The 26829-nt window shown below is 39.2% G+C and overlaps 1 protein-coding gene across 1 annotated transcript in view; it reads left to right on the forward strand.

Annotated features, from left to right (window-relative positions):
• LOC142139874 (multidrug and toxin extrusion protein 2-like) overlaps window positions 1-24170 on the forward strand; it is a 79571-nt gene extending 55401 nt beyond the window's left edge. The window contains exons 9-15 of the mRNA XM_075197733.1: window positions 36-103; window positions 1183-1291; window positions 19942-20017; window positions 21215-21284; window positions 21453-21585; window positions 22614-22708; window positions 24042-24170. Coding sequence (XP_075053834.1) covers window positions 36-103; window positions 1183-1291; window positions 19942-20017; window positions 21215-21284; window positions 21453-21585; window positions 22614-22708; window positions 24042-24170 — 680 coding nt within the window. The remainder of the gene's footprint in view (window positions 1-35; window positions 104-1182; window positions 1292-19941; window positions 20018-21214; window positions 21285-21452; window positions 21586-22613; window positions 22709-24041) is intronic.
• The last annotated feature ends 2659 nt before the right edge of the window (window positions 24171-26829 follow it).

Here is a 26829-nt window from a genome sequence, read left to right on the forward strand (position 1 = left end):
TAAAACAACCTGTAAACTTATATGTTTCTTTTTAGGATTAATCAGTGTGGTGGAGCTTGGAGCTCAAGCCGTAATAATGGAGTTGATAATATTGACGGTTATGGTGAGCAGTTTGTGACTATTAATTGGACATTTAAACTTACCAAAACAGCTATTAATGCACACTTTTTAATATAACTATTGCTACTGAAAAGGAAAAGCAAGAACGATTTAGCATGTTTAACAATAAGCAAGTATGGCTTATGATTTATTTATAATAACTGTTCATAGCTGCCTAACCAAATAATACAAATGAAGTCAAGTAAATAAGTAAGAATATGATACCTGTCTGTCCATACTAAAGAATACTCTATATGAGTAGGTGGGTATAGCCGTTACTATATTAGTTTAGGAATGGACACCCTGGGCTACTTTAACTTGGTTTTGCCAAGGTGCAAAAGTGCTAGCTGCATTTATTCCTAACTCAGGCCCTAAATGAACTGTGTGACATGTAATGTTACATTTCTCTTTTATTAATTGCTTATATGTATCAAGGAATTTCTCCAGAATATAAATATTTCATAAGTATTGTATAAGTAATAAATCTTCTATTTTAAGATAATTATTCTAATTTGAGAAACTTATACCATGTCATTTTAAATGCTATGACAGCTTACTACTTTGCGCTTTTTTGATATATATTTATTTGTATAGTTATATTTAGATTTTTATAAAAGATTATATTTTTTACATTATTTTTGTCTTGTTACACCACCACAAAAATACACAGAATAGCAAAAGTTCAATTTTAGAAATTTAAGACTTATTTTATTTTCTCATTAATGGCATATTCAGAAATGAGCCTTTCCTCTTTTGTGAAAGTAGAGGAATTAGGATCATTTTAACATTTTTTTTTAAATGTCAAAAACAATGCCGCATGCAGTAACATGTCTTTTCCCCCATTAATATGTTCACTTTTAGTGCACGTTCAAGACTTGTTGACTAGAAATTTTAGTTGGTAGTTTCCATTGTGTAGACTTTATTTACTTGGTTTTCTTACTCTCAAAGCCAGCCTCCGTTTTACCTATTGTACTGCTAGAAATGCTGACTCTAAAGTTTGGAGTAAAGTAAAATAATTTTTATACCCTAAGATTTGATTACAGTTCTTAGTCCCTAATGTATGTATTCATTTTTCTTTAACAGCTTCCATCTGGTTTTAGTATAGCTGCCAGTGTCAGAATAGGAAATGCTTTAGGAGCCAGAGATATTGAGCAAGCCAAAAAGTCTTATAAAGTTGCACTGTGTTGCACAGGTAAGATATTTTATATTATAAATGGTATATTATAGTTATTTCATCGTTTTCTCCAATAACCATTGTCAATGCGAATTGTGTGGTTCCAAAGCACAAGCAATTTATTTAGCAAAAGCAAAAGAATAACAGTTCAATAAATAAGTACAGTCGATATATATGCTGCACGGTGTTGTGCTCTGCTCGATCCAGCTATACAGTCCTACAGTCCTGAAGCCTGTGGTCAGAGTGACTGAATGCTGGTCCCAGAGCCCCTAATTATGTACAGTCAGTGATACATTGAAAACATACAGATGATTTGGCATGTTTCCATAGGTTCAGTCTTCAGGAAGGTCCAGTGTAATGCAGGTCATTGGCCAGTTCAAACGATGCCATCCAGGGGTGGGGTCAGCTCTGCAGAAGATGCATACTTATTTACCCACCAAGAACTAGTTCAAACTGGTCTATTAGCATTACACAGACAATATCATTCAAATAATTTATTCCCTATCATCCATAACTAGCATACGCAAGGTGTGAACCTTTCGGCGATTGAACCGGACGTCTGCGGATAAATAGGTGATTAGAATGATACCAGACATGATATGTTTCCTGTGACTTGAACCTTAGATCTTACTAACGTGTACATATCACCTTATACTATTTAACTATAATTAAATAACATATGTACATAAATGACTGTGGATTGGAACTATTATAAAAATGAACTATATACAAGTGAATGTGTAAGCGATTGCGCCATGACACGTGGCGTACTAATCACAATTGCACAATATTAATCAATATACTTTCTTTCATCCAATTATTTGACTTTGACAGCACCACTCTTTGATAGTACACAAAACTATCACCTTAAAGATTTTATTGCAGGATCTCAGTAGTACGTTTCGTTGTTCTGTAATTTATGTCCCCCTTTGTGTATGACCCCACTGTCTGTAGATCTCAGTCAGGTTACCATAAAAGCGAGTCACAATCCTAGAAACAATTTTCTTTTACTATGGAACATATTCTTCTGGAGCTTGGAGATAACCTTTTGTATGCCCTTCAAGGGGGCGATAGAACATGTATCAACAATATAGAATATTCTACTACAGTTCTTCATGCCTAACATGTTCATCTGTCCAAAGCATGTCTTTTAGCTCAGACAACATTTAATTAATGCATGTTCACCAATAACATCATCCTATGTCTATCAACAATGTAATTTACGATCTCCTTCAGCTTGAGTTAGTATACACACTCTAATAATATCTACAGTTCTTTTTTTCAACACTTGTGGGGTGGGCTATTGTCTGTTCGTTCTTCCCAGTCTCCCAGTACTCAAGTTTCTTTGTACGTGAAACAGTGATCTGTGTTTGAGATCGCGGCGGCCGCGGGCACCGCCGCGACTTTCCTGGATCCTCCAATGACGTCCCGGCCGTTGCTACTGTAATCGGGACGTCACTTCCGGTTTCCACGTCCCGGTTGCCTGGGCAACAACCGGGATGCTACAGACTCCCTGACTCCGCGCCCGGCCAGCTGGTTAATAGGCGCGCGCGCGCACAGGGCTAGTTAGGTGAGAGCCAATCATGGCTGTCCAGGTGCCTAGGAGGCAGTTTGTAGAGGAGTCAGTTATTAGTATGCAGCTGAGCACTGCATTACAATTGGCCACCAGCACTTCTATCTATTAGGCTTCTCCTGTGAGGGCTCTTCTCTGATTGGCTGCTTGAACTATTTTAGGCAGTGAGGACTAAGCCTCATTGCCGGTTATAGCGTCCTGTCCTCAGTTCTGCTGCCTGCTTCTTCTCTCTCTGCTTGGTGATTATTACCTTTGATTGACTTCCCGTGTATGACCTTTGCTTGTTCCTGGACCACTGAACCTACGCTTCTGACCCTGACCATTTGCCTGAAAACCGGATTCTGCTCCTCCGCTAGTGCTTTTGATCTTTCACTTGTCCCTGGATTTCGAACCTGTGCTTGTGACCTCTGACCTTGGTTTTCCTGCCCGCTTTTGTCCGCCAATCACTCCACTCCTGGGTTCTCCTTAAGTCAGTATACGTTACTCGACCCTCTGTCAGCCTGCGGCCAAGTCTGTCCCCACCACTAGGGGCTCCAGCGAACACCGGGCCTTCAGAGTAGACCCCGAGTTTCATTGTACTGGCTTGGGAGTTCCTAACAATCGGCCTGCCGAATATTAGGAGACTCCAGACTAAGGGACCTAGCTATCTTACCTGTCTTACCTTTCCCTTAGTGACCTCCCAATTCGGGTACCTCAGGAATATTTAGTGGAAAGAGAACTAGTCCTACTTGATATAATCTCTGAGGCACGTGAGAGCACACCCAGCACTCAATTTGGTCTACAACCTTACCCACCCAAGAATGATAATCATTTTCAAGGATGCCTGCTCAAGTCCGAATATTACTGGACTGGTTGCACCTCTCTTCAACTATGGGGTCAACGTAATTACAGACGTAATACTCCTCAGACAATAGCCCCTCACTGTCTCCAAGATCCAAGGTTACCAAATTTTCCTTTACCCCTGAATTGAATAGAGTAATTGACTGGTCCGATTGTGCTAACATCTTCTCCTTCATCCCCAACTCCTCAATATTAGTACCTGAACCAGCCTCTGTCACTTGTTCACAATTGAAGGAATTGACTGTCCTGAAAAAAGAATGAAACACGGGACAGGGAAAAAAACAGAAAAAACTACTATATCATGCTGGACATCTGTCTTTGCAAAGTCCTTGGCTCAGGTGTTGTAAACTGCAATCAGGGTCTCCCAGACCAGATTCACAAGTGTAATTGGAACCTTCTTCGGGTGTTGACTCCTCTGCAGTGGATGGAATGGGTACCAGTGTCTCTCTGCTACCCCTAAGGACGTGATGCTGGTCGTCAACACTTGGTACCTGTCTGTTAAACAACCTGAGCGTAGGAAATTACAGTTCCACAACTTACTCTCCCAGTCCAACATCATAACAGTAAGTGTAACACCTCAGGAGACAGTATTTCGAACGTTGTCGGTTGCTATCTCACTATTTGCTTTTTCTTTCAAGGTCTAGAACAGTCTCTCCATTACAAACTCATAACAAGAAAAGTCAAAAATATTTCAAAAGATGACAGGTTAAGAGGCAGTATAGGAGAGACCTTGATAGTGGGGAAGACTAGTGACCGAAGCTACCAGCCACTCCAATCAAGTTTCAACCCTCATTCTATTCAATTTGTTCTAGTTAGTACCGTTACTCTATTTTTCTATTGGCTTGTGGCTAATCAAGAGCATGTAACTTACTATCACTGCTCATACATTATAAAGTTATTACCAATAAAATGAATACCCCTATCCCTTTCTATAACTCTAGGGATATCACATCTACTAACAAAAACCCTGAGTATGACACAACAATACATAAGAAACATTTCAAAAGACCTTTACCCAGCTTTATTTCATTGGTACACAGGTACATACTTGAGGATCCTGCAAGGTGGTAATTGGATGAAGCTGATTTGTTTTATCTGATGAAAGTCCACCTGTAGGAGGGGTATGGGATGATTCTATTGGTATTGTCTTCCTGACATTTTCTCTCACTTAAGACAGGACATTGCCTCCCTACCAGCTTGAGAAGAAATGCCTGATGCACACCAGTATGCTCTTACCAGCTTGCACATACCTTATTTTACCCAGCTGAGTCCGACCATGTGCTGCCTCCGCTAGGCCTTGAAGATACACTCTGGGAGCTACTGGCCTACCTTGTCCATCTCTCCAGGGTCCAGCAGACTTCTGGCCACATCCCTTCGTCTTCCAGACTGTTTCTTCTTCAAGCAACACAAAACTGATATATTTTAACTAATTTATGTGTGTGTATAATTTAAAGCAATACAGAGACAAAGAAAACAAAACATTGATTTGTCGGTTGTCACATAAAACCCTGGTGTCCATTTGACAGCTATGTCCGCCCTGTTGTGAAAGTCATGACAGTCATGTGTGTAAGTGTTAACTTAACTAACAGCTACTTCACTTGGTAACAGTGTCACTGTCACAAGTCCTCCATGTAATGTGAGTTCTACTTATGTACTACCATTGTCATAAAAAGTTCTTCAGTCACCTCAACGTCACCCCCTAAACTAGAAAAATAATGAAGACCAAGGTATATCAATTGATTTACCCTCTGCCAATTCATATGCCATGTTTAATTCCACATGTTAGGCTACTTGGCTAAGTGAGGAGGGCAAAGGGGTCCATTTCTATAACACTCGTCAATTATAACAATATCCAGTACATGTCTATCTGACTATAAGAAATATAAAGCATGAAAATTTTACATTTTCTAGGGTTTCACTTATGTCAAGTCTTGTGGAAAAAATCTTACTCCAATGTTCTACACAGAAATACATATCTGTATGGCTACCAAATATACCTTCAGTGAGTATCCTGTCTCCTACCACCCTTTGTGCATATATAGAGGCACACTTTGCACAGGAGACAAAAAGGCAGATACCACATGCAATCTATAAAACATGAATCATATTTCTGCTTAAAAATCAGCAGCTTCTATATACATAAAAACAAACCTCTAGCTATTTCCATGACTATCTCAATGTAGTGTGTGTACGCCTGACTCTGTCTGATGTCACAAATATCTTAGCCCCATGAATGAGACCATGTCTATGTGTTTTTGTATCTCTTTGCAAGAAAAGAATGAGATACTGACAGAGATGTAAAGAAAGAGAAATAGGAAAGCAAAGAATAATAAAAAAAACAAAAGGATTTGCAGATAAACAGAAAGGCAGAGAAGCAAAGAAGCAAAGTGTGAGATTTTACAGCAAAATGACAGCTGTATTGGAAACTATGGGAAAATGGTTCTACTTTTCCCACTAATCTCCTTAGCTATTCACTAATCTATGTTTAGTTCAGTTTAACTGGGAGATACGTCACCCATCCAATCCAGTGTCGTCCATCATTAGCTCGTATGGAACTCGGTATCTCATAATCACACTACCTATATACCTTTGCGATAGACTCATGACTATAATGGAGAAATGCAAAGTTAACCCATTGTGACACATACTCTATATCTCTCGTGTGTCCTCCTGAAATACATAAAACAACATTAGAGCAAAGTATGTGCACACTTCATTTTAAATAATAAATCTCAGCCAAATAAATTATCATGAGCCACTGCAATTAGAAGAATGTTACAATGACCCATTGTTAATTTGTCTTTCAAGGGAAACTTTGTACTCCTCCAGTAATCCCCTTAATCACTAAGTATATATATTTCTTTGTTTGTCCTTATCTACAGAAAAGAGGAGCAAAATAGTTCGTTTCAAATAACAAAAAAACAAACATGATATTTCTTTTGCTTTCAATCCTTATCATCGTTTAACGACAGGAAACTAAACACAAGACAAAATAAAACAAACAAACAGCAAAAAGAAAGTATACATTTAAGTTTATTTCTCTCTAATCCTGCATAATTACACTTACCTTATATTAAGCTTTACCCTACCTGGTTGTAGGATTACAGGTATCACCTGACCCCTAGAGTTGGCTGCCGTTCTCCTGCAAAGCATTTATTGCTAAAACGTGTGCTGGTAACTGTCTGGGAAACCCCTGAGACTTGTGTCCACCCTCTTTGTGAGTATCCATGTGATCCCCCCTTAGGTGGTCCCAATCTCCTTGCTTCCACTCTGGTTCTTTCCTTACAGTCCTAAGTGTCCTGTTTTAGTGCATCTAAAACACTTCCTCAACTCATGTTGTTTCCTTTCTTTATAATAAGTATTAGTATACTGTGGACGTGAGTGCAGTCCTTCCAAAGCCTGCATACTTACCATCCATAACCTATTAGTTGGTGCCTCTTTACTTTTACCAATATTTTTGTCATGCTCCACGGCAGACTCTCTAAGAGCATCTACCGTGATGCCTCTCCAGTTAGGTAAAGAGGTTTGTACCCAAGCTTTTTGATTCTCCCTGAGACCATTCATTAGTACTGCAACAGCTAGTTCCCTGTGGTACACACCATCATTTATATCTGATATTCCAGTGTATTTGGTGATTGCTGACAGAGCTCTGACAAAATAATCTGTTGCAAGCTCACTATCCTTTTGTTTGATAGTGAAAATCTTGCTCCAGTTCCCTACCACTGGAAAATATATGGCCAACTGTGAGATTATATGTTTAGTATTTTCCTGATTATCATCATCTGTTAAGAATCTATCCTCCTCCAACATACAATCCTTAATAAATGTTTGTATACCAGTATCGAGAGGAAGACAGGACCTCAACACCACTCGCCAATCTTTATTAGTTGGCTCATATACATTACCAAAATATCAAACAAATTTCTGACACTTGGCCAAATCTCTTATAGGATTAGGGAAATCAGACATAATTAAATGCAATTCAGATCTAGTCCATGGACAATGCATTGCTACATGTTCTATGAGAACTACACCATCTTTGTCCGCCGCCTCCTTCCCATTGGGAATTGCTATTGTGCGGACAGGATGTAAACCTAATAAATCACTACATTCTGGACTAGTTGCTGGAATTACTGTTGCAATACAATGAACTTTCCCCCTTTTATTAATTTCAATATTATTCTCACCAATTTCAGCCGCTGCCCCTGCTGGTGGGACCATTCTTTTTCCTTGTCCGTGTAATGCCTCTTGCATGTTACTGGCATGGGCAATGGCTGAAATTATGGTGGGTTCATTTTCTTCTTCTGAAGCATTACCTTTAACATGATTTTATACATCATAAAAATTACTAGTTACATTTTTAAAATTTTTGTACTTACCACCCCAGCCGCATTTGGCGGTGGGGGCGCGCTTGCATTCACTTCTCTTTGCTTTGCAACGCTTACTTCTGGAACGTTTACTTCCGGTACGCATGTATTATTACCCTGCCTTGTATTACCTTCCTGTTGCCACAGTTTTATACAGTCATTGTGTTTTATTCTCTGTTCCATTGATCTAATCAAACATATTTTATCTCTAACGGTACTTAGTGCCTCTAAATCAAAACTACCATCCTTGGGAAATAGTCTCACACACTCCCGGGTCATCTTGACCCATTTGCCACAGTACGCTGTTGCAAACGCACCATATTTCTTATGCATAATAAACCTCGCCGAACCAATCGGCCCTTCTCTAGGCAGTAACACATTGACCATCTCTAGCGTATCCATTCTCTACTACTAGAGATTTTATTGGCCGTGGACGATTTCAACAAGCTACGTCCACTTCGCTTAACCCGACTAAGTATCACTGAACAATAACACGCAATTGTCAGCGTACCCAATCGAGGAACAACCTAACACAACAACTGGGATCAGAAAAGTACCAACTTTGCAATAACCTGCTTTTCCATTTTGGGTACTTTACAACTGTTAGCACTCAATATTTATCATAATATCAGCGATTGCAGCGTGTTTCCCCCCAAACTCCCAAGTCACAATCAAGGTTGCACAATCAACCATGCGGTCCGGTCGCACCGATGACAGATACTACCTATCAGTAAGCTTTGAGATTACTATTGGGAATGCGACGAAAACCTGTTGTTTTTGCTCCGAGTATACCTGTCATGTATACTCTGGCGTCTATTTATACCCTGTTCTCTTTTAGAACAGAATGCCACACAAAGGTTTCTTTACACACTGTTCTCTCTTCAAACAGAACCTTTGTCTCTCAGGTTATCTTTATAGCCCGTTTCGCCAAACAGCAACCTGGATCCTCTCTGCCTTTTTTAAACAGTAAATCAACTCTTCTCTTTATAATCCTACAATTCACATACACATACACCTTTGTTTTCTGCGCAGAAAATAAATGTCCCAAACAATAGTAATAACTTTTCAAAGGCTTTAACAAGTGATTATACTATACATATATAACAGACTAATAAAACGACTGCTTAAACACTTGGCAACGATACCGGAAGTACACATACGCAATGCAGGAAATACACATACTCTATGCAATGCAACACATTTAAAACGCAAAATGACAATAAAAAGAAAGAATTCTCTTTCTTTTCCCTAGATTCAAGTTAGCGCTCCTTAGATTACGCAAAACGGACATTCGGATTCACAACACAGAATGATAAACAGGTTTTGAACACATTGCATTCTTACCCTTATATGATGCGTCTTTGATACCAGACATGATATGTTACCATGATCTGTTCCCTGTGATCTGAACCATAGATCTCACTAATGTGTCCATATAACCTTATAATATTTAACTATAAACTAAATAACATCTGTACATAAACGACTGGGGATTGGAACTATTACAAAAATGAACTATATACAAATGAATGTGTAAGTGCGAGTGTATGCGTGCATTATTTATCGTGCATTTGCACCATGACACGTGGCGTACTGATCACAATCGCACGGTAAAACAATATTAATCAATATACTTTCTTTCATCCAATTATTCGACTTTGACAGGTACACACTCTATAACTTGTTGGAACATTGGAAATGTTAAATGAAAATACTGGAGTATATTTCTTAATAAATAATTAGGGCAAAAAATAAAACATTCAGTCAATCAGATTTTTAGTAACCCTCGGTAATCGGTATACTTCCTTCGGGCCTACATAAGCCAATGGGTGTGGTAGGTCCTGGACAGTTTACAGGACTTTTGGCTTACCTCTTGAGCTAGCTTTTGGGGTTCTTGTAAATTTTTAAGCTTTATTCAGTGTATTGGTGACTGACAACTGAACAGATAGTATTATAAGACATATTGGCATCTCCAGCTTAGATCAATAGAAGAAGGACTCAAAGCAATGCTCCCCCTTTGCATGTCCACATCTTGTAGGTAAATGAGGTAATATGTTTCTTCAGGGTCTAAAATTCCATGAAATTGTGTTGCATCCAGGTTTATTTAATATGGCTCTCTGGTGTATTATATGTGTAGTTTTTTTCATACCTCACACATATACCAGGGTGTGCAGGTTTCCTCAGCAATATCTTGTGCAAGAGAAAGGCTGACTTAGTTTTCAGCTTCCTAAAGTGTTTATTGATTGTGGTTATTAGGTTATATGTAGATCTGACAATGTTGTAACTTGCCACATTCTCTATATGATGGCTAGCAATCAATTAATCACCTGTAATCTGTTCGGGTTTACTACCTATTGTACGTTAAATGGCCACATGTGAGGTTATGCAAGTTATGTATGTTGCTACTGTGTTATGTACAGTAGTGTATACATACACATAGCGGAGGATCTTATCTATGATTGCTGACTTAGGCTTTTTAGGCTATGTATTGTGTGGCGGTTTGTACATGTTTATATACCAGGCACTTGAGGTTTGGTCACCCATCTTCCTTTGATATAATTCAAATAATATAGCCAAACATTCCACTTTACCTCTGACTACTTTGCACTAGGTAGCACTGTATTATGAGAAAAAGTATGCTAATAAATTTTTATGTATACGTTGCATGTGTTCACTTTCCTTAGCTCATACATTTAAATTTATTTAGCTGTATAGGTTCAGACAAAATACTGTAGAGTCATTGAGGCTGATGCAGAGTTGGTAGCAAAATGGGATTAATTACTCTAATAAACAATCACATAAAAATAACAAATCACAGAAAAATCTGCATAGGCGCATATGCAGGCTCTTCTATTCTGGTAATGCTCAGAGCAACTTCACGCAAGATACGCTGCGCAAACTTGGGTACGTCTCACTTTGCATCAGCCCTTTTATGTTATGCACTGTGATGCAAGAGTCTCTATGAGTTCTCTCAAAACTGCATATTACACATCCTTGGCTTTAACTTTTTAGTTTCTAGGTGCACAGCTTACAAATATCTTACATATATGCAGCAGGTTGTTGCTAAATAAATTACAATCTATTGCCTTGTAGTTATCTACTGTCATGTGTATTGTGACTTTGTGTGCTACTCAGTGTTGGACTGGGGAAGAAGGGCCTACAGAGGGGACTGCAACGCTAGGGGCCCACCAGTGGGGGTGTGGCCAGCCATCATAGAGGCGAGAGCAGACACTAGAGGGGGAGTGGTCAGCTCAGAAAGGACAGCTAGCACCATAGTGTAATATATAAAGAATGCAGTGTGTATATAAAGAATACACAGTCTTGATCTGCCCCTTAGATTGGGCAGAACAGTAACCAAAAATAGGGATTGTCCCACAAGCCACAACTAAAGAAACCAGCAGCCACAGGTGGTAAAAGTGACAATAACATCTAGGACAGTCTGTCAAATGTTCTGCATCTCGTGCAGGCTTGGCTAACCTGTGGCACTCCAGGTGTTGTGAAACTGCAAGCCCCAGCATGCTTTGCCAATATATAGCAGCTTATTTCTGAAAAAGTATGCTGGGACTTGTAGTTTCACAACACCTGGAGGGCCACAGGTTAGCCAAGCCTGCACTAGATGCAGAACATTTGACAGACTGTCCTACATGTTATTGTCACTTTTACCACCTGTGGCTGCTGGTTTCTTTAGTTGTGGCTTGTCTGGATCCTGGAATGGTGGGAGCCCTATCTGGAAAAAATAATGGGTAAATTTAGAAAATTCCAACCAGCCCCGATATTAAATATAGTAACATAGTAATATAGTTGATGAGGTTGAAAAAAGTCCATCAAGTTCAACCTATTTTGGATGTCCTGCGATCCTGCACTTATATTTGAAATTGATCCAGTATAAGCAACCGCCAATCTGTTTCAATTATGAAAATCCCCCCAGACTCAATATTGCAGTCCTATTTTTACCTTATATCCACTACTATCCTTCATTTTAATTAACGGTCATATCCCTGGATACACTTTTCCGCTAAAAATTTGTCTAACCCTTTCTTAAACATATCTATTGAATCTGCCATCAAAACCTTCCGTGGCAATGAATTTCATATCTTGACTGCCCTTACTGTAAAGAACCCCTTCCTTTGCTGGTTGTGAAATTTCCTCTCCTCTAACCTTAGGGGGTGACCACGTGTGCTGTGTATAGTCCTTGGGGTAAAAAGTTCCCATGAAAGTTCTCTGTATTGACCCTTAATGTATTTGTACATAGTAATCATATTTCCCTTTAGACGCATCTTTTCTAAAGTAAACATGCCTAAACTGGCTAACCTTTCCTCATAACTTAATGACTCCATACCCTTTATCAATTTTGTCGCCCTTCTCTGAACCCTTTCTAGTTCCAAATTATCTAATTATAATTTTATGGAGTGGTGCCCAGAACTGTACTGCATATTCAGGATGTGGTCTTACCAAAGATTTATACAGTGCCAAAATTACACTGTCTTCCCTTGCATCTGTGCCCCTTTTTATGCATGCCAATACTCTGTTTGCCCTTGCAGCTGCTGCTTGACATTGAGCACTATTGCTAATTCTACTGTCTACGAGCACTCCCAAATCCTTTTCCATTATAGATTCTCCTAAATTAATTCCATTTAATTTATAGATTGCATTCTTGTTTTTTATCCCTAAATGCATAACCTTACATTTATCTATGTTAAACCTCATATTCCATTTGGCCGCCCAATCCTCCAGTTTATTTAAGTCCCTCTGTAGAGAAGCTACATCTTGCTCTGATTTTATTACCTTACAGAGTTTAGTGTCATCTGCAAAAATAGAAACTTTACTCTCTAAACCATCACCAAGGTCATGAATAAATATATTATAAAAGAGTAGCCCCAGCATGGAACCTTAAGGTACTCCACTTAAGACTTTTGACAAATTAGAACATGTTCCATTTATCACAACTCTCTGTTCCCTATTCTCTAACCAGTTTTCGATCCAAGTACAAATGTTGATTCCTAGACCCAGTTCCCTTATTTTGTAAACCAACCTTTTGTGTGGCACTGTATTAAAGGCCTTTGCAAAAGCTTAGTAGACCACATCTACTGTGCTGCCCTGGTCTAAGTTCTCACTAACTTCCTCGTGGAAACTAATTAGATTAGCTTGACATGACCTATCCCTCACACATCCATGTTGATTCCCACTAATAATTTTATTGCACACCAAGTAATCCTGAATACTATCCCTTAAAATACCTTCAGGTAATTTCCCCACTATTGATGGCTTACATGTCTATAATTCCCTGGTTGTGATCTCGTCCCCTTTTTAAACAATGGCACCACATCTGCTATTCGCCATTCCCTTGGTACTGAGCCAGATGAGATTGAATCTCTGAAAATTAAGAATAGTGGTCTAGCTGTTTCCGAGTTTAATTCCATAAGGACCCTTGGGTGTATGCCATCTGGAGCTTTATTTATCTTAATATTCTTCAGTCGCCTTTGGACTTCTTCCTCTGACAACCAAGTATTAATTAATGGTATGGTTTAATTTCCATTTTTATGTATTACTCCTACCATTTGTTCCTCTCTAGTAAATACTGAAGAAAAGAAAGTGTTTAATACCTCTGCTTTTTCCTTAATATCATTTATCAATTCACCCATCTCATGCTCCTCAAACTCAGACCCACATTCAATCAATAGCCCCCAAACACTCCATCTTAAATTAATAGTCCCCACTATAAAATTAAATTGCCCCACCTTCATTCTACAAACAAAATAGCACCCATTATTTAGCCACCACCTACCAAACACATTACATTTCCACAAGCTCGCTGTGTTATCACACACACACATTACTGTGCCCCTTCATCACCATGCTGTGCCTCCTTATGATCACACTGCGCCCTCCATGCTGCATTTGCCCCCCCTCCTTCTTCTGGCCCCCGTTCATCACCCTGTGCCAATCTGCTTTGGCCCCCCCTTCACCCTGTGCCATGCTGCGTTTGCCCCCCTTCACCCTGTGCCATGCTGCTTTGGCCCCCCTTTCACAGTCTGCCATGCTGCATTGGCCCCCCTTTCACACTCTGCCATGCTGTCTGTGCTCCCCCTTTCACACTCTGCCATGCTGTCTCTGCTCCCCCTTTTTACTCTTTGCCGTGCTCCCCATTTTCAGTCTCTGCCATGCTCCACCATCACTCTGCCGTGCTCCCCTTTCACTCTGCCGTGCTCCCCCCTTGCTTCCGTTCCTTCACTTACCTTTTCTATCGGCTTCTTTCTTCTCTTCTGTCTTCTTCCCGTCTCCTCTCTGCAGCGCTCCTCACTGAACGTCGGGCGTGATGATGCCACGCCCGACATTCAGTGCGAACGGACCAGAGAGGAGTCGGTGAGTGCCGTGGTCACATGAGTTTTATTTTTTAAGTATTCCTCTCCCCCACCAATGAAGAGGGGAACGATCAGGGTCGGGGCCTACCGGGGGATAGCCCAGTCCCCCGGCGGACCAGTCCGACCCTGGTGCTACTTACTTGGTTTGCACTCCTTACATTTTATCCAGCGCAGTCTCCGACTTAAGAACCTTGCATTTATTTCAGATAAGTTCGTACATAGCAATATGTGCATTCCAGTTGCAATCTTGTTGTTGAGTATTATTTCAGGCATTGGTTGCTATAGCTTAAATTCCAACAGATGTCCCTGTCTGGTTTGTTTTATACAATATGCTGGATCACTTATAAATAACATCTAGAAACAACATCTGGGTCATCTAGAAACAATTTATTGTAGAAATGTATTTCAATCAGAGTTGCAGGCACCAATGTATAATTTGAAATGCACTTATCATGTTACATTTGGAGATGTTTTGTATGGAAGTGTCATTGTTTGGGTTTGTAACTTTGCTAGAGGAAGTCTGTTTGCTGATAGCAGGAAATGCTCAGTAAGTCTTTATGTGAAGTGACAAACACCAGTTTAGCCTGTATACCCAGCAGGGGGCCCCTGCTTGGCTGTCTGGTGTGGCTGCATTTTAGATAATGCAAGCATCAAGTTTTAGCACATAACAGGGTAGTGTAAATATTGTTAGCTTTGCATTGCATGTAAATCCATGTTTGGGAAACATATATTGTATCCTGATACTAAAAATAACTCAGACCTCAGGGGGCTGGCTTACCCTGTGAGGCTGTGCCCAAACTGTATAAAAAGAGGGACCGTGTACACTGAAATGTATGATCATTCTTGTTCCATCTGACCTGATCACTGGTACCTTCAATCAGTGTGACTGCAAATCAACATCACTTGCTTCAAAGTCTTGCTTGAAAACGTCTTCCATGCTGAAAATCCTGAGACCTACAGATTAGACTCAAAATCTAATCCGTTTCTGGCTGTCTGAGGCTTGGACTCAGCTTCCTAGCAACACTGATCAGCTCACTACCCAGCAGCTCTGGCCAGTGTGATAGGCCAGAGGGGATCCATCCACAGCAACCCTGATCCATAGTAAGTGGTCAAGGGGTACCAGCCCAGGTGTACCAGCGAGGGGGTACCCTAGCAGTGACAGTTACTCAAAAGGAACCCGGTACTGGATGCCGGTAAGTAGTCCAGTGGTGGCAGCATTTGTAATTTTCTACTACTGCGGTTAGAGGGCGCATTTGGGATAATGAAGGGGATTTGTGGCAAAGTAAGCCCTACCGGTTCACAGCAACAACAGACAGGGTGGCATAGGCGGTCCATCCTGTCACAGCTTCCATTTGGTTTTATATGGGGTATAGTTTTCAAGGAAATCATTGCTTTGAATGGTGTTCACCTTGGTGAAGTGTATGTTTACTGTAAGAAGTTACTCAGTATATCAGCATTTAATATTGTACTCAGCTATTACACTGACTACAGATGTCACTGAATCACCCCCAAAACAGTTTTCTCACTTCGATACACAGCTAGGGCCCGATTCATTAAGGCACATCAATGACGATACGTGCCATATTTTATTTAAAATCGCTCTGCTCATGTCCAGTACTGGACAATGTGCCAGTAAACGCAACAAGGTACGAATAATCTTTGAGCACAAAAAACCCTTACAACAGCCTACAATTTCAGGATGGGACTGGGGGGTATGCACATAGTTAATGTACAGTTTGGACGTGCCCAGAGAGAGCATGCAGCAGTGTCCTTATTCAAGCTTTGGGCATCTCAAAGATATGTGTATTTCTGTTGTATCACTTGCACCAGCTACAGGTTTGGTGTAAGTGCCAAGTGATAGTGATGAGGATCGTGTTTGCAATCAGGAGCAATTGTAAAATGAAATGGAGTCATTGCCAGGACAGCCTCTTATCGGATGCACTGTCCCGGCATGACTTTTTTGATAATTGGTCCCCATCCTTCAACCCTTATTGCTGCGAAAAGCAGCGCCAAGGAATAATAGTGTAGGTGCCATTTTTTCAGTGGCTCATAAATAGACCCCTTAAAGAGCTGAATTTCCAGGATATACTGCACTAGTTTTAGGAAAAACATGGCCATAAATGATAAATAAATTATGTGAAGAAACAATAAAACCTTCAATCTGATCATAAAGAGACACCCAAAAATCAATGACAGACTTCCTCTTGTTTCTTAATAAAAGTAAAACGAATGCTATCATTAACTACACCAAAAAATACTAAAAAATCTTTTACCTTCTGTTATGACTTGCCGGGATCTCTGTCAGAGTAACTAGATAGATAGATAGATAGATAGGTAGGTAGTTAGGTAAGTTTAGATAGCCACTGGGTGTTTAGATAGGTAGTTAGTTTAGTTCTTAGATAGATTAGATAGATTAGTTAAAGTAGATTAGATAGGCAGATAGATTAGCTAGTTAGATTAGATAGGTATTAGATAGGGTCAGTTAGGTCTGTTCTCTGTCAGAATCTGCCCTCAATTCATGCTGTCATTTCTATATTATACCTCAACTGGCCAGCCTGTTTCTCCTAGCTCACTCACCTGGCTTCCTCATTATCACCTGCAGCCTATTGGTTCTGCTTTCCTTAAATAGCCGGCTAATCCTCTGCAGTATTGCAGGTAATACGTTTATCTTAGTGTTCTGCTCCCTGGTGTTTCCCCTGTTACCTGCTCTTGTTGTTTCCTGCTGGCTTTGTGGATTCCCGTGTACCAGACCGTTTCCGTTCCTGACTACTCTTCATTGGATTTCCCTGTGTACCGACTCGGCTCTGTTTTGACTCTACTCCTGTGTTGATATCCTGTGTACCAGACCTGATTCTGTTCCTGACGATTCTATCTACTCACCAGTTCCAGTCAGCTATCTCCTGGACCCCAGTAAAGTTGTGCCCCCAGGCATGGCTTCTGCGTGAGCGGCAGCTCCTCTGCTCATCCTAACCTAATACAGAGACGCAGCCCCTGCAGCATCTCTGTGCTTAGAACCTTGCCACAGGTACTATTGACTGTTTACATATATCACTGTGTGCCTATAATAGTAGTTACCCCTGGCAACCGCCAAGGAACTGTTTCCCTCCAATCTCCGGACTCTCACCGGTACTGTGGGTTGCAGTTACCCCTGGCAACCGCCTAAGAACTATTTCCCTACAATATCCGGACTCTCACCGGTTGTAGTTGCCCTTGGCTACAGCCTACGTTCAGTTTAATCATCTTTACCTATCACTGCAAGTTCCATTCCTTTCCGGACAAGCACTTTTACAGAAGTCGCTGTGGATCAGGGAACTTCTCTATCAACTGTTCCTTATTTATTCCAGTGGCCACGAGTGATATATCAGTCTTGACACCATCCACTCAGTGTCTCACCGGACTCCCTCCTGCACTTCCTACTCTACGGCCTTGGTAACTTTATTCCTGGGTTCTTCCCAGCCAGTGCACATCTCACGACCCTCTGACTCCGGGTTTTGCTGTTCTGGCTGGAGGGGTTCCTAACACCTTCCATATCTTTCTTTGACATATCACAGAGACATAACTCCCCATTCAATAAACAGGTCATAACCTCCCATACATTTGCATGTGAAATATATTATTATGACATTATTAAGTCTCCTGCAGGAAAATATGCGATTACTGTAGGCTCTCTATAGTTATAATTTGCACACCTTATTCATTTTTGTACCTGAACTTACATTGGCACCAAAAGTTCTGAAATCATTAAATAGGAACAAAAAAAATGTGTTTCGAAGGTTATATTTTCCATATCACCACATAAGCAGCTGATTTTGTCCGGAATCCTTTTGTCTATGGATTTCACTGAGCTACTCCTCTGTGTTAAAGAATCTTTCCTGCTAGTGTTTTTTTTGTTTGTACAAGACCTTAATTCGACAGTCTACCCTGAGTAGGAAGGGACATGGATGATGAGAGGGAAGCAGGCTCGTAACATTCATATGTTATATGAGTTTTCAGAAAGATTCTCTGTGGACCTTTTGAAGTACCTTTTGATATACCTTACCTAATTAGCTCCTCACGAGTCAAACTTTTAAAACAAATTATCTAAGGCGAAATCATGTATATGCATCCATATTTAGTGGTTTAAAATTGTATTTGGGTTTCAACCAGGACAGTGAAATTTTAATTTTCATTGTGCGAAAGTCTTGTTACATGCTCTTTATGGAGGAGGATGGGCTGTGTTTTATCCCTTCCTTTTTTGGGAATATCTTTGGCAATATCTAACATACTGGCTGAGAGGGATGAAAATGTAACTACCTTGAAATTCCCTTTTTCTCATCCTTCAAATCCATCGAACCCTTGCTGTCTTTGTTACATGACTGAGGTGTACAGAGAGGCGGCCTCTCCTATCGGAACCTCCCCTGATAATATCTGATTAACTCAGTGTTCTTTTACCCTAACTCTGCTGGTGTGTAGGAGCTATCTCACTTTTATTGCTTCATAGGATTAAAAAAAGAGAATTTCCAGGTTGGTTAAAATGCGCTCTTTTTTAAATTTTCTTTTTTATCTACTTTTTGCCAGTTAACCATACTACTGCTACCACAACCAACATAATTAGATTTTGTAACTTTCCTTGGCATGGTTATGAAGACAAGGTTATGTAATGTTAATTTTGAAGGCCTATAATAAAATCAGCAAAATAAAATACCTCCGTCTCATTGTAAATATCAATTTGCACGGTGTCTACAAAAAAATTAAGCTGACCCATCCCCTATAGTGAATCACGTAGCTTTGTAAAACTTTATCATAAAATTCAGACAAATGTGGCTCCAAATCCTAAATATTTTGGTTGTCGGACTGAACCTTGTAAAATTTGCTCAACTCTTGCTGAATGTTGTCTTCCCTCTTTTTTCCTTCGCACTGTCATAATCATTTTGCAAAAGTGCTGTCCTCCTAGTCAGATACTGAGAATTTGTGTCACGATTTATTACAAATAAATAATGACTATGGTGCTTAAGCCCTATAGAAAAGTCATCAACTTTTGCTTACTGGATTTTGTCATTTCTATCTATCCACTTTCTAATGTAATAATAAATGCAGTTTCTACTTTTACATATGTCAGAAATTTAAACTTAAGAAAACCATGTTGATATTGAGGAGATAACTCCATGTTCCGCCCTTTCCCTCGTAATGAGACGAAGGCTGTTGCAAGTAAACACTGTGTCCGAGAAGCAGACGGAACTGGTGCTTACTGAGCATGCGCATCAGTGTAAACGTGCAAGATGCTCCTGAAAGGAACTTTGTGTCCGACTCTAAATGAGGCCCTGATTGAGGATGGAGCATACATTGTAGTGAGTAAGACTTCACGATGGTGTGTAAAGGGCCCCATCCCAATTTTGCTATGGGGCCCCAACATTTCGAGTTCTGTTCATGATTTGGAGCTTATTATGTCCATCCAGATTCTATATTATTTGTAAACAAATTAATTGAATAAGAATATGTGTTGGCAAAAAATAATCTGTATTCTCATTCTCCCTTTCTGTTTTTCAGCATTTGTTGCTTTGCTTGTAAGTAGTGTACTGTTAGCATTGAAGAATGTCATTGGCTACATTTTTACTATTGACAAGTAAGTATATTCGAAAGTGGAGTTATTTTAACAGTCAACTGTTATTTTCGAAATTCAATGTATCATTTTTTATTGTGACGTTATATCAAGCAGAACACCCAATGCTTAATTCTTAAGAGAGTGACATTTTATTAACTATAGTAGCAAAGGTCAGCACCACTTCTAATACAGATCATACTGGAGAAAAGTTGGGAAGTAGTAACAGGACCTGAAGGAAAATGTACAACAGCAGAGAGAAATGATACCCAGAATACAAGGATACAGTCTTCTTTAAGCAATTTATTGGCTGCATATCTAGCACCTTTAACTTCCCTTGTCACTGGTGATTATTAGCATTCCCCATGTAGATTATCCCTTGCAGAGAGTTAATGTTTCAGTTGCCATATTATGCTGTTCTTTTGCCACTTTACAGCATGTTCTGCTGTTATCTAAGTTTTTAAATACTTGCACTTTATTTAAAGTTGTCTATTTGAACATTTCTTATTGTACTACCACCGGTTGATGGTTGAGTATGAAATCTCGATGGAAGAAAACCCAACACTTATACTGGTGACATGAAAATGCAGGCACACTAAATGCTGGTATTTCAATTTCACTGACACAGGTTAAATGCATTGTAATTACAGACAGTGAAAATGCCGACATTGAATCGGCAATGCCAGAGGATCCAGTGGCTATACGGCACAAAACAGCCTTAAAAAATGAAAACAATAATAAGGTTAAAATAAACCCACACCCCCCTCCCAAAACACCTTAAAACTTGAACTTGCAGCCGGCGGACCAGTAGGCCGTCAGCACACAAAGGGTTAAAAAAACAGCCCTGCTGGCACTAAACGGTCTTAAAAATAAATAAATATTAATTCAATAATACTAACCCTAGTGCTGCCGGCCTAGTGCTGATTGGAGGAAAATCAGGGGAACAAACAGCGTGGGGTCCCCTCAATTCTCCTTCAACCAGCCCCAGGCTTAGCAAGCTGTGGCTGGTGGCACTATAGCAGGGGAACCTACAGCGTGGGGGCAACCATGGGTATGCTCATGCCTGTACTACTAGTACTCAGGGTAAAGCTATGGGTAAATGTAAGTCGTCACACTATCTATATACAATGGTATATAAAAACATTGATTCCATCATACTGTTATACTAAATGGTTTATGTATAAAAATATAGGTGTAATTGTTTTTTTTGTTTACATGCAGACAAATTATTGCCTTGGTTTCTCATGTCATGATCCTCTTTGCTCCTTTTCATCTGTGTGATGCTGTGAATGTAAGTATTTACAGCAACATTCTATATAAAATAAAACACATGAGGGATCATTTATGAAAACTGGGGCACAGACAACAGTGGAAAACAGGTGATTCACCTTTTTTCGGTAATGTCCCCTAAAGTGTCTTAAGACATACAATATTTCATACTTTTCTATTTTTCTTGTAGTGTGTCTGTGGTGGAATACTCAGAGGAATAGGAAAGCCAAAGATTGGCGCTATTACAAATGCTGTTGGTTATTACCTCATTGGTCTCCCTATTGGAATAACGCTGATGTTCCTAGTGAAGCTTGGGATCATAGGTAAGCTATAACACTAAAAATATATCTGTAAATATATATGTGTGTATATATATGTATATATATATATATATATATATATATATATATATATATATATATATATAGATAGATATATATATATGTGTGTGTGTGTGTGTATATATATATATATATTTATATATATATATGTGTGTGTGTATATATATATATATATATATATATATATATATATGCTATTACTATCAGCACAGTGGATGAAAGAACATGCACGTGTCATGTTTGTTTTATTTGAAAGTCAGTTAGTCAGATAGGTTGATATGACTTTCTGTACAAAACATAGGACATGACAGAACAACCCAACTGTTCTTTGGTATATGGTAGTACCTAGCCTCACATTACATTGCTCTCCACTGTAGCAGTCCTATGTACAAAAAAAGTATTATTCATATTAGATCTTTATAAATAATATATCTAGGTAAAAATTAAATAACCTTCTTGTTGTGAAAGACTACACCCTTCCCCAGATAGTGATTTCAGGACCTGTTCAATAGAATAACATCAAGAGTCTGACATAGTGTTGTACATTTTCTTCAACAAAAAGAATCCCAATTTACATTACTCTATAGCATTGATGTATGTAACTAACTGAAATCACAGAATGTGTTGGTAAAGCAACAAACTTAGTGTTGAACTTAATGATAATACTGACTCCAGCATCTAATATCAAGTTCCAAATTTAATTTTGAAAGATATAGGGGTATATTTACTAAACTGCGGGTTTGAAAAAGTGGAAATGTTTCCTATAGCAACTAATCAGATTCTAGCTGTCATTTAATTAGTACATTCTACAAAGTGAAAGCTTGAATCTGGTTGGTTGCTATAGGCAACATTTCCACTTTTTCAAAACCGCAGTTTAGTAAATATATCCCATAGTGTTCTGTGAGGTCATCCAACTAATAAGTCAAATTTTTTTAGCCCGTAAATATGTAATGCTAATACTTCTCTTGCATAATTACCATATAAACTTGTTTAAAACTTGTGTTTTCAAGGTTTATGGACTGGGCTATTATTTCCAGTGCTCATGCAAAGCTTCATCTATCTGCCCTATATTATACGAACTAATTGGATCCAAATATGTGAAGAGGTAATTTAATTTTGTTGTAGTTGTGATATCTTATTTATGTATTGGTTACATTGTACCATTAGGATGCCCAAAAAAACACACCACAAACATATGCGGCTATGCAGATTTGTTTGAGTCGTGCGCCTAGAGATGTAAGATGGGGTGGGAAGGGGCATTCCATGCTCTGCAGCTCGGCATGCCCTTACTGTACATTGTCTACGTGCTTACGCTTAGCTGACGTAATGTAAGTGTCCTTTGCACTCGAAAATTAATTGGACATTCTTGCGTTCACTGGCTTAGAGTCAGTTTCTCGTCATGCGCAAAAAATTGGCTGGCCAAATCTACATGTGTGGCCAGAGAAAGCAAGAGAGAAATACCTAGTGGCCATATTTTTCCTGTATAACTTCATTAGTCAATGTCTTATGTGGCAGTGTGGGTGGGTTATATACAGAGAGCATAAGGCGTTGAGTAGTAAACAGTAGATATCTACGACTAAGTAGGACTCTGCACTAGTGTGTAGCTAATACATTATTGCGGCACCTGTTAGTAAAGATGTTCAGGCTCGATTTGCCTAGAACCGAATATACCCGAACCTAGCAGACACCGAGTACCGAGCCGCTTTTTCGGATTTGAAAATGAGGCAAAACGTTGTTACGTTGTCGGATCTTAGATCTCGCGATTTTTGGATTCCTTTGTAAGATTCAACATAACGGTGGGTGGAAATACAGGCGGGCCCAAGGACAATTCCATTTTGCACCATTTTTCTTTTCTGACACTGTTATGTGCTAATGTGTCCTAGATGTGCTATGAACTGCTATGTGTTTGTGTCATTGCTCTGTCGCTTACCATCCAGCCAGGTCGCTGCAGTCTTTGTCCGAATGTATATGAAAATAATATTGTGATCTGTGAGATGGTCAAAATTGACTGCAAATGACTTGAAATTGGTGTTATTGAGGTTAAGAATAATGTAGGAACAAAAAGAGAACAAAATTATGTTATTTTAGCATATTTTAGGATTTTTCTAAAAAAATCCAAAACCAAAACACTCAAGGGCGGTTTTGCCAAAACCAAAACACAAAGCTAATCCAGATCTAAAACCAAAACCAGTTCACGGTGGTCAGTGAGCATCTCTATCTGTTAGCGGCTTCTATTATGAACCTTGACTAGTTGGGTCTGCTTAAGTCAAAGTTCACAAAAGGTGTATATATCATTTGATAGAAAATGCAACCCAAATAACAAATGTGATTCATAGCCAACTGCTTTAGAACCAGTGGATAGCATTTAATTTGGGTTTGCATGAAAACCCATTAAGATTAACCATGCTTGGTATTCTAATTATCTGATTATATTTCAGGCTTCTATTAGAGCTGGAATAAAACATCAGAAGGTCCTTGAAACCAACACATTAGGTGAAGAAATGTGTAGTACTGGATTTAGCTCGGCTGAAAATGGTAATAACAGTCTTGTTTCTTTATCAAAGTGAATCTGTCATGTAAAACTACACATTTAGGTCAAATAAATTACAAGAATATTTATTTTCTATATAAATATGGGCATATACTAAAAGAAGATGACAATCTCTAGATGGTGCACTTTAGAGGGAAGTGTTCATGGCACAATGTAATGTAATGTTGTGCCTAACACACAGAAATGTAAAGTAATTTGGGTACAGGAAAATGATGACTATATTTACGATCTGCAGTAGTGTTATTGTTATATTGCTCCTAACTAGAAAGTGTTACTTAGGATTTTGTGTGAGCTAAGAGACAACACCATTAATGCCCCATGTGTTTGAACTAATTATGGATGGTTAATTTGCTTTCTACTTAAAAATCTTTATTTTCTACTATACTACAGGGGACATAATGTCACCAGTTACAGGTGCAGTTATCTTGCCTGACGTCATCTCCAGTGACAGTGATACAAACCAGTTCGTGTTGGCAGATGATCCATCTTTGGAAGCATCCATTGTAGTAGGAGAGATCCTCTCAACAAAACAGCTTATTGTCCGGCGTGGGCTGGCAGTGTTTTTTTTTTTAATCATACTTGTGTTGGGTATTACGGTTCATTTTATTACTGCCAATCGATAACACTGAAGATGACAATCCACAGTGCATACTCTATAAACTGAAAGTGCTGAATAAACAGGAGAACTACAGTTCCAGCTTCATCCAATCAAAGTTTCTCAAATCTCCTCCCCAAAGTAATACTAAAAAAAGCTTTAATGAACATGCGAGAAAAGCAGGAAAAATATAAAAAGTCCCATCTGCTTTAGATGTAGCGAAGCAGGGCAAATAATCTGGTACAGGGGTTGAGACAGGTAAACAATTTAACATCAAAATAGATCTTGTTGTCTTCAAAATCTTTAATCCAGCACTGATTGATTTCAAGGTATAAGCCATTGTTTCAAGCAGTAAAGATATATTTTTGTTTAACAAACTAAATACATTAGTATGTAATGCTGGGTACACACTACTGAAAATTTCTCCCGATGCGATATATTATAATGATTTTACCAATTATTGAAAAAAAAAGTCCCAATCAGCAAGCCGCATTGTCTATTGTAATTCCCTCCTTACTGGTCTTCCCAAAATCAGACTTGAGCATCTACAATCTACTTTGCATGCAGCTAGATTGATTTTCCTTGCAAAACATTTTTTGTCTGCTGAGTCACTCCGTCAGTCTCTACATTGTTTGCCTGTTTCTCAAATAATCCAATATAAAATTTTTCTACTAACATTCAAGGCCATCAACAAAATTGCACCGACATACATCTCCTCCCTTGTCTCAAAATATCTCCCATTTCGACACCTCCGTTCTGCACAAGATCTGCGTCTCTCTTCCACTGTCATTACTTTATCCCATTCTCAGTTACAGGACTTTTTTTGGGCTGCACCCACTTTGTGGAATTCACTCCCTCGCACCACAAGACTTTCCTCTAGTCTTCAAACCTTCAAGCGTTCTCTGAAAGCCCACCTCTTCAGACAAGCTTATAGTGTTCCTCTACCAGCCTCTTAATCTCCCTAGGTTACCCTATTACCACGCTCTACACAACTAACACATGACAACAAGCCTCTGACCAACATAGTTGTGTGACTAAGCATACAGCCCACTAAATACTTTGTAGTCTTTGCATTCTAGCTGGACAAATATTCAATATGATGTAGCATTTACCCTTGTGTATCAAACCATTGTCTCATAAATTGTAAGCTGGCGAGCAGGGCCCTCTTACCTCTCTGTATGTATGTATTACCCAGTATTGTTTTATTACTGTTTGTTCCCAATTGTAAAGCACTACGGAATCTGCTGGCGCTATATAAATACATGATGATGATGATGATGATGACGACGATGATGATGTATACACATGTGTACACACTAAACACATTTTACAAGATTTACCTTCAGATCTGTGCTCAACATCTGTCATAACCATCATCTGAAAAGATTGTGACTCTGCACACTCCATAAAGATCTATGGATACTGCCGGTCATGAGTGCAGAATTGGAATGACATTGTTCCATTGTTGAACAACATTTTTAGCTTGGTTTAAAAATCAAATGATATGATGTGCTTTGGAATGATAATTGTTCCAAAGCACAATAATGCAATATCGGGCCTAATGGTCATTTATCGTGTGATTGGCTCGATAATTGCAATACGTTGTAATCCATGGGCTGATCACATCCTCTTTATTGACTGACCAGACCCTTCTTATAGTTGGGCCCTTACCACTGCATTTCCCCGGTGGGCCCTTCATGTCTCAGTCCGACACTGTGTGTATGTTAGGAAATTTAGACTGCAAGCTCCAACAGGGCAGGGACTGATGTGAGTGAGTTCTCTGTACAGCGCTGCAGTATTAGTGGCGCTATATAAATAGCTGCTGCTGCTGATGATAATCGTCTGAAAACCCTGTAGTGTATAACCAGCCTTAACAACTGTCAAGAACCAAATCATATTGTATTCCAAGAAATCCTTAGACAAACTTAAGTTATTTATGTTTGCATTTGTAATGGTTATTCATCATATCAGTGTTTCCAAAAACATTAACTTCAACAACTGAAATATATCCAATTTCTGCAGTCTTCCTGGATAAATAAATAAAACGTGTATGTCACAATAATGGCTATTGTATACAAAT

The sequence above is a fragment of the Mixophyes fleayi genome, chromosome 2 (genome assembly GCF_038048845.1).
Source record: "Mixophyes fleayi isolate aMixFle1 chromosome 2, aMixFle1.hap1, whole genome shotgun sequence".
In the NCBI taxonomy this organism is placed as follows: Eukaryota; Metazoa; Chordata; class Amphibia; order Anura; family Limnodynastidae; genus Mixophyes; species Mixophyes fleayi.